Consider the following 9,862-nt stretch of genomic DNA (forward strand, 5'->3'; position numbering starts at 1 on the left):
TTGACATGTGGCCCTCTCTAATTGGTCCACATGGATAGGGTAATTTTACCCAAAACAGATACCACATTGACTCCTATCTTCATATATGAGGATCAAATACCTACGCATGATCCACTAATCAACTCATGATATAAAAACATCAAATCATTAAACTTAAACCCTCTACACAGTGGAAATAATTAGGAAATTAATTTGTAATTTTTGCTAAGATTCATCATATTGCACCGGTGGGTTTAATTACTAACCCACCGGCAGGGAGAAAATTTTTATGAACAACCCTAAGATCTAACCTCCTTTTGATACCATGCTAAATTATTTATGAGGGAATAGCTTAAATTGTATAGATGATATTGACTAATATTTATACCTTACAAAAGATAACCTATACAATCTAAACTCTATCATATAAACTTCCATAAATCTACCTTAGAATACCACTAAAATATATTATTATCCTAAATATAATATTTTATTTTCTTATATTCCTAACAGTGATCAATTCGAATTGATTGAACAATACAGTAGATGATTTACAAATTCAAACAGAAGTATCAAATTAAACTAAGATTCCAATCTTTTATAATGATCTATTATCTACACAACGAGACCACATTTATTTATCGTGTAATTTTTCATCTTACAGAAAAGATGCTTGTACACAACCAGAACTGGCAGACTGGACGAAAAACTACCTTTACACTAGCTACTAATCTAACAGAGATGTCTAAGGGGGTTTTTCTTGGTTTTCAAGTCAGGATGTCATATGATCTCCAACCAGTCCCTTAAAGATAGCTACAATACAAATGCATTATCTAAAACAAGCGCCTAATTTAAGGTCCTCGGTTACTGCGGAAGCATAAACATCCCTGCTGTTGGTCAATAGGGATCATACCACCGCCTTTGGTAGTATCAATAGCCTCTAGCATCGTCACCACCTCATCCATCTCTGGTCTCTTGTCTGGATTTGCATCCCAGCATCGCTTCATTACATGGGCTAGAGAGCTGGGGCAGCATCTCGGTATCTCTGGCCTCAGATTCTGGAAGTTCAGATTATAAAGAAAGGCAAATGGTTCAGGTTCCAATTCGGGAAGATGTCATCCTACAGTAATAGGCTGCCAGAAACTAAATTTTAGTATTTTACCTGTCGGACAACAGCTGATGTCACTTCAGAGAAACTAAGATCAGGATATGGCATCTCACAGCAGTAAATCTCCCATAAGCATATGCCAAAGCTATACACGTCACATTTCCTATTATATGCATGACCATTGAGAACCTGCATTATTAACCCCCCAAAACAAATGAAGATTGGTATACAAGGAATTCTACCACGTTGTTGTCAGGCCTAACATGAAAGGTATTAAAGAAAAGCCAATTAATTCAGCAACTGTACATCATTTATGTAATTTTGTTCAGGTTAGATCAACATGAACAACAGAGCTGCGCAATGTTAGTAAATCATTGCCCAAATGATTGATTGCATTGAAGTTTTAGAAAAACAACTATAGATCAACGCACATTATCTGAAAAGGAACAGCAGAAGAATACTGTCTATGACTGTGAGTTGGATGGAAGACAACATAAAGAACAGGCATGATAAAACAAGTTTTTCCTGTAAGATGACGAAGCTATGCAAAAAGACATTGGAATTTATACAGGAGTCAATAACTATTGGGATATATTTTAGGAAATAGGATAATTGTGAATATTGTGCATATATCCTATTGTATTTAATTTAGCTATCTTGGCCTTGCCCTCCAAGTATACCTAGCTATATATATTGTAGCGGCCGTATTATTGTCAATGTGAATTTACAGAGAACAAATTAAACACAATGTTTAACATGGTATCAAGAGCTTAGGTTTTGATCCAAATTTTTTTTCAATTGTGCGTGATATACATTACTCACGAACAATTGATTGTGAGTGTGCGAGTTTATTCTTCACAAATTCTGTGCGTGTAATTTTTTTTTGTGAGAATTTATCATGGCTGGAGGCAATGATAAGGACGGTGGCAATGACAATTGTTTAACAATAACCAACTAGTAAACCCTGAAGTTATCTAAGTTCCATAGGAGCAAATACCATGGCAAGTTTAAAGAAGACCAAATTAACAAGGGAGCTTGCATCTGAAGGAAGCTCTTACAACACAAGAAAATACCTACCTCAGGAGCCATATAGCCAAGGGTTCCTGTTTCTCCAGTCATGTCATGAGGATTTGAAGCTTCAACCCGAGCAACTCCAAAGTCTGCTATTTTAAGATTTCGTTGCTTATCCAAAAGCATGTTTTCAGTCTTGACATCTCTGTGGACAATTTTCATAGTATGGAGATAGCTCAACCTATGAAAAAAGATTGAAGCAATAATTACAAGACTTGATTTGATGGTGCAAATTTATCACATTTTTATTTTTGACGTACTAAAATTAATGTGCTCTCTTACTAAAGGATAGCAACTATCTACACTTGCTTTCATCAGAAACATAAATAAGAAAAGAGAAATGATCAAGATAGCTGCAGGACACAATAGAAGGAGCCTGTTTTGGGGAAAAAAAAAAAGAACATGAATAATATCTATGGCTGTCACACCAGGAACAGTTATTGTCAGCTAAAATGCTCATCAATTTGTTATGCATCTTCAGTAGTGGAAAGGGCAATGGTTTAAGACCATGGTAAATTGTGCATGCATGACAACCAACAGGTTGATTAATTGCTTTTGCAATCGTGTACTATTTGTAAGGTCCTCATTTATTGTCAAATAAATGAGAGATCTATTTTGTATGCTGGTAGGTAACTATAAGACCATTAAAGAGCTAACCTACAATTAAGTACTTGAGCAGAAAAAATGGAAGGAGCCCAAACATAATAGGATTATTACAAAGGGTGAATGTAGATGAAGATTAAGGGACTAACCCTCGTGCAAGATCAAGTGATAACTGGACTACTACTTTGAAAGCCAGCTTCCTTCTCCTGTTCTTTATGAGGAAATTTTTCAACGCACCTCCAGGAAGATACTCAACGACAACACAACACACATTCCTTGGCATGCCAATATGACCGTTTTCAGTTTGGATAGTCAAGTCAGATGAACCCATTGTAGCTCCTATAAACTGCATGGTAAATACTGACGTCGTTATAAAAGGTGAAAAGATTTATGCTTTATTAAGATTAAGCAATCAAAATGTAAAATCAAGGGAAAACATAAAGTTCCATGGAAAATACAGGGTGTTACTGATTTACTTCCTCTTTCTTGCTCTATGGAGATTTTATACGGACGGGCTCTGACTTAGAAACGGGCTAAGTCTAATGAAAAACTAAGGAAAATAAACTACCTTATCTGCAGTTATACTAGCTGGTAGATGTCCATCAAACAATCATTGAAGGGTCATACCATAGAACCAACATTCAGGCCTCTAGCTAGCTGTAAACTAGAGTATACCTCTTATAAGAACAAATTATTTCGTGATTGACTGTTCTTTGGCAGTCTGGCGCTTGAATTTTGGATTATAATGGACAAAATTAAATTAGCACTTTCGAAAGCCAACATTTTTTATTAAAGTATTTTCCTTTGTTAAGAACAACTTTGCAGATAGCCGCTGCTTATTCAAATAAAGGTCAATTGGAACCTCTTTGTTATTGCAAGGGTAAGCTCATGAAATACAGCACCACTTTATTTCACTTATGGCAGAAATCCTTTCAGAAATATTTTAATGTTCATATCGGATAACTTTATGAAAGTAAAATCTTCTTTTACTTAACACAGATGAGGAAGAGATGCACACAGATAGGGGAAGTGATTTTGGCACACCAAAAATTGATTTTGGCACACCCATTGTGAGAGCACAGTTTTCAAAACTCCTCTCACATGAAGGTGTGCCAAAATCAAATTTTGGTGTGCCAAAATCATTTCCCCATAGATACCTTAGTCACATTTGGGTGTTCCAGTTTGTGCCATACTGCAACTTCTTGAGCAAAAGCTGATCTTAACTGCGAAAGCTCTAACTCTGACCGATGACCCTCTTCTCCCCAATCAAGAAGTTTAACTGAGCAAGATAATTTAAACCAAGATTTAGTTTTATGGACACACCACACCTAGAGAACCAAAAAAAGAAGGAGAAATAACATCACCTGTCTCATATTCGTTTAAGACATTCATTAGTCATAATTTAAAGCTCATTTTTATAATTTTGAGTTGAATTACACATTGAGACAATTTTGAAGAAATTGCTTCTCGGACAAAGGCAATTCTAGTAATAAAATCCTATAATGGGCGAATTGAACTCCATTGATTTAATGTTCCGAACTAATTCGTGAACAGTTCCGTAAATTCAGGCCTAATAAGTAATAATCCTTTTTTACTACTACCTCCGGTCCACTTTACTTGCAACTATTTCCTTTTTGAGCTGGTCCACTTTACTTGCAACTTTCCCATTTCTTTCCTTTTTTAGTAACTTTGTAGTGGTAAAATTACCATTTTACCCTTACTTTTTTTTTAAACACCCTAATTACAAAACTGATTTTATCTAATTAGCTTAAACCCTAACATTAATTAAGTCATCTATTTTCACCAAAATCAACCCCTTAGCCACCGAAACCAATTCCAGCCACCTTCATCCTCATCCCCATTTTTTTTCTCTCTCCTCCTTCAACCATTCTTATTATTTTTCCAGATTTGTGGGTTTGTGTGTTCGTGGGTGTGTGGGTTTGTGGGTGTGTGGCTTCGTGGGTTTGGTGGTAGGTGGGTGGTTATTGCGGCTCGCCGGTGGGTTTCTGTGTTGGTTGTTTCGGCGGTTGGGGGGGATAGTATATGGTCGTTTCGGTGTTGGTTGTTTCGCGGTTGGTGGTTTTGGGGTTGGTTGTGTCGGCGATGTTGGTTGGGGTTTCCAATCGGTGGGTTGGGGTTGGTGGGTTTTAAATCGGTGGGTTTCGGGGTTGGTGTTTCGGTGTTGATGGTTTCGGTGTCGGTGGTTCGGGGGTCGTTGGGTTTCTGGGGTCGGTGGGTTGCTGGGGGTCGGTGGTTTGGTGGTGGTGGCTGGTGGAAGCGGTGGGCTGGTGGAATCGGTGGGTTGGGGGTCGTTGGGTTTGTGGGTTCAGTGGTTTGGTGGTTGTGGCTGGGTTGGCCGTGGCTGGGTTGGTGGTCGTGGCTGGGTTGGTGGTGGTGGTTTTTTTTTTTCAAATTGGGTTGGATTTTTTTTTTTTATTACTTGATTAATACTTAATTGTATACCCTTATCTTTCAATAAACATGTTTAGGAAATTTCGCCTCGGCCTCCGCAAACCTCCCCAAAGTTGAAACTAAAGTGGACCGGAGGTAATATTTGCTTTATCACAAAATGTTTTTTTTTTCCTACAGAAACTAAAGCAAGAACTAGAAACAGTTACTACCAGGCAGACAGGCAACTCATCTCACATCACATGAATCTTGTGACAAAAAGAACTGAAGTTAAACATTTCCCCCCCCCCCCCCAAAAAGTTTCAATTGCTTTATGAACCACTTGACTCCTAATCTCGTGAATCACGGATAATCCCAACTAAAAGTCCCTTCCAAAAAAAAAAGTCAGCTAACTGTTCATTCACAATTATAACCAACGCCAATGGCACCCCACCTCCACCATCAATAACAACATTAAACTAAAAAATACAAGACAATTCTAAACAAAATATAACTTTTTACAAAATACCAGAAAAAATTACAACCAAAAAACACAATTAAACACTAAAATCAACCATAGCAAGCTAAAAATAAGAGATTGCACACCAACTGAATGATAAAATGCCTGACTTAAAAAAAAAATTGAATTATTTAAGCAATAACAAAACCTGCAACATCTTGACCATCATAAACACCGCGATGAACTGTACCAAAAGTACCGCGAGCAATGACAGACTTAATAAGAAGTTTAGAAGGGTCAATTTCCCACTCTGCTCTACTGTTACTGCTTCTACCTCTTTCTCTTTGTTCTTGAAGTTCGTCTTCTTCTTCTTTTCTTTTCCTTTCTAATGTCAATGCTTTATTGAGATGTCTCTGAAGCTGCTCATCTAAGCTTTTCAGATCTATTTGATCAGCTCTAACATACCCATCATTGTTTTCCTTCATTTCTCTCTTTGTTGAGCTCTGTATGTGTGTGTTTTTGGGGTGTGTTGGTGAGTTTATGAGAGTGTATTGCTTTTTGGTGAAAAGAGAAAGGTGGAAGATAAAAGCTGCTGAGATCACGGCTTCGATGTGTACAATTTTTGAGAAAGTAATTTGATTAAAATTGAATGAATGAATTGAATTTTAAGGGGTTGTAATGGTAATGGTAATGGTAATGGTAATGGTAATGGTAATGGTAGCTGAGGGGATATAGCCAACTGCCAAAGAGGCAGAGTAACTATCGTTAATATATTAATGGACTTTCAGGAGAATCGAAAGATTCGGAGATACGGAAATTGTATTTAAAGGGCTTGCACTGACGTGTGTCTCTGTGATGTACTCTATAGTGTCACTCCCTCGAGTCCTTTCCACTAATCATCAACAACAAAATTTTGCATCAAACCAGTTTACAATAATTTATTGTAAAACGGCGCCATGACACATGCGTTTTTTTTTTAAATAAAAAATCATAAACACGCGAAAAGTGAGAAAAATGGCGGAGGGAGAAATGCAGAAAAAAAAACACAACAATGGAGGAGAGAGAAAAATTGATTACCTTAGGGATTCGATCGATTCGATCATCAATGGAGGATTTATCAGCAAACTTTAATTCATCAAATTGCATTAATTTGATCCACGATTTTCTACAACAACATAGACAAATTCAAACACCATTGTTAGGTGATTTCGACCTAAACCGCACAATAATAGAAGATGAAACAAAGAATTTGGTAGAAGATAACATCGAAACTACTCGAATTGATGATAAACACAAAGAAGCAATTGATTTGAACGGGGATAGAGAAAGTATAAACACGAATCAGGACAATGCAGAATTAAATCAAGTGGTTCCTCGTAAGTCAATTGATTCAAATTCATCACAAACAACCAAATCAAATCAAAGTGAAGGTAATTTCGATACAATCAACCTTGGAATGAAACTGAATTTTGAAGTTAATGTGCTGAATTTGATTACTCTTATTTTGTGAACGACCCTTTGTATACACAAATGTTACCCTTTTGTAAACTCACATGTTACCTTATTGTTATAAAAAGTACAATCAACCTTGTAATTATAATGCATAAAGGTGACCCTTTTATGAATAAAGGTGACCCTTATTATGAGAAAACGTAATCCTTTTTATACATAAAAGTGACCTATATTATGCATAAAAGTGATCCTTATTATTCATAAACGTAACCCTTTTTAGGCATAAACGTAATCCTTTTTATGCATAACAGTGACCCATATAAACACATAGTATTTCTTTAAACATGATTATATGCCGCCACTGCTTATATGATATGACAATATTAAATCACAGATGTAAATTCAATTGATGCTTCTGGTTTAGATCTTAGAGGATCATGTGTTGGTGAGGTAAGACAAACTTTTGGAGAAATCTTGGAATTATATGAAAAGCATGCAGCTATACTCGGGTTTTCATTTAAAAAACATACAACTAGATACATCATAAAGACAAAGATAGAGAGTGAAAAATATTATGTGTGTTCTGATGAAGGAAAAAAAAATCAAGTGACAAGAAAACAAAATTGGTTTAAATGATTTATGAAGAGAATGTAAATGTGAAAGTAAGAAAGCAAAGGCAAGTAGCCATCACACGGTTTGATCGTAAGGCAAGCATAAGAGAAAAACTTAATATAGAAGGAGAGGTTGAGGTGGTGTCACATGTAATACAACATATCCACGAACTAACAAGGTCACAGTGGCATTACTTGCATTGTTCTGGAAGAAAAATGACAAAGGAAAAAGCTGAAGCAATCAAAACAATGAAATATTTAGGTTTAACTACAATGGACAGTTACAATTACATGGCTACTGAAGCTAGAGGAGAACAGAATATAGGGAATAGTGTTGTAGATCACCTAAATTTCTGTTCAAGGTTAAGAATGGAGCAAATAGAGGCTGGAGATTGTAAGGAGGGTGATCCCATCGTAAGGGGTACTCTCCTTAAATGCCCATAGCCACTTAAAAGCCTAGGAATTTACACTTGTTAGGGTGTAGTAGGATTTGAATTTTTGATTGTTTGGGGGACCTTGAATTAGAATTGATTCTATCATAACACTTTTTTATAAGAAACAAGTAGGGAGTCGCCAATGAGTTTTAGGAAAAACTCATAAACCTCGTTCATGGCTTTCTTCCATGTGGAGTTCATGGAATAATTAGCACGAATCATAAGTTTACCCATGCCCAAATTGGTCTATAAACCAGAAATGAGTTCGGGAGCGAGGGTACTAAAATAACGTTCCTTTTTGAGGGGAATCGTTATCCTAGCCCTAGTGCGGCCTCTACTAGCTCTTCCTTTTTACAATTCCATCACCAAACAATATATGCAACGTGATACGTAAAACCAAGTTAGTTGATTTTATTTACACATGTTAATTCACGTAGGAATTACATCTTAATGTCGTTATTCTTATTTAATCAAATTCGTGAAAAGGACAAGAAAATAAACAATATTTACCTTGGCTTAAGTGATCAACCAACAACTTTTTAATTGAATTCTAATCTTTTTTAACGCAAGATACTATGTGGAATTGATTAATTAATTATTTTAAAGGTGATCAAACAACACTAATTAATTAATTAAGGTTCTTTTAAACAAGAAAATAAATGTGATTTAACTAAGTGCTTAGGAATTTACCACTTCTTTTTGCCAGATCTCCGTTAGAACACTTATGTACTCCTTCTTGGTGGGGAACCTCCACCGTAGTAACAAAATATCAAAAGGGTGAGTGTTTAGGACTAGAGGGGCTAGGTTGTACAAGTTCACAAGTATTTCGCCAGAGTTTTTAAGTTATTTTCTATCTGTTTAAGCCTCAGTTTAAGCTCTTATTTATAGGGAATGATTAGGTTTAGGGTTTTGAACATTCTGGCGCAGCAGGTGTCGCGCGCAACAGGATGAGTTGCGCGCGGCTTCCCTGGGCAAGTGATTAGGTTACGCTGCTATGGGCAGCGCAACTAATTGTCTTGTGCGCGGCTTTATGGTAATATTCGATTATATATTTTTCGTATAATTCTGAATCTTCTGCAACGCAACTCTGGAGGTTGCGTTGGGTGTCACGCGCAACTGAATTTGTTGCGCGAGGCAGCCCTGCGCGACTGTTTGAGATGCGCGCAGCTTTTTCTGCGGCAGCACTAAGATTTAATCTAGGCGCTCCTAAATCCGTCATTATTAGATTTTAAACACGGGCTTAAGCCTAATTAAGATTAGGTTTAGTTAATTAGACCTTTGTTTTGGCTTTTATCTTTAATTTGGGCTTGTCTTTGTGTTTTGTGGCTTAACTAGTTATCCATTAGTATTTTTCACTTTGATCCAACACGAAGATGGTTTTATTTATCGTCATTGCACTTCCTGTCGAGACAGGAAGCCAAAAGTAGATGTCTACAAGTAGATTATCAAAGTAGCCAAGGAAATAAATCCGAGACTCATTCTACGAAGTTCTCTAAGGATAGAGAATCTTTCAGTAATGTTTAAGGATGTCAAACACAATCCTTAGTTTTCTAAGTGTTTGAAACAAGTAGCTATTAAGGCTAGAAAAAGTTTTTCCTAGCCTTAATGCGCTAAAGAATCTAGATTGATCCTTTGCAATTGTAGAACGCTTTTACAAGTAAAGGTGTTCTAGGTGATGTCAAGTCATGAGAAGAGATCGATTTTAAAAGGATAAAAGGGGAAGATTTCCTCTCAATCGTGTCATCATTGGTCTAAA

General features: G+C 36.5%; 1 protein-coding gene across 1 annotated transcript; it reads right to left on the reverse strand.

Moving 5' to 3' along the window:
• Nucleotides 1-541: 541 nt before the first annotated feature.
• Nucleotides 542-6,454, reverse strand: LOC110711070 (serine/threonine-protein kinase HT1-like). The gene is made up of 6 exons (XM_021889440.1): nt 5,818-6,454; nt 3,919-4,040; nt 2,911-3,107; nt 2,165-2,339; nt 1,142-1,276; nt 542-1,037 (listed from the first exon to the last, which is right to left on the reverse strand). The coding sequence occupies exons 1-6, from the start codon at nt 6,092-6,094 to the stop codon at nt 831-833; spliced, it is 1,113 nt and encodes a 370-aa protein (XP_021745132.1). The 5' UTR covers nt 6,095-6,454; the 3' UTR covers nt 542-830.
• Nucleotides 6,455-9,862: the final 3,408 nt, after the last annotated feature.

The sequence above is a fragment of the Chenopodium quinoa genome, unplaced genomic scaffold, assembly GCF_001683475.1.
Source record: "Chenopodium quinoa cultivar QQ74 unplaced genomic scaffold, ASM168347v1, whole genome shotgun sequence".
Taxonomy (NCBI): domain Eukaryota; kingdom Viridiplantae; phylum Streptophyta; class Magnoliopsida; order Caryophyllales; family Amaranthaceae; genus Chenopodium; species Chenopodium quinoa.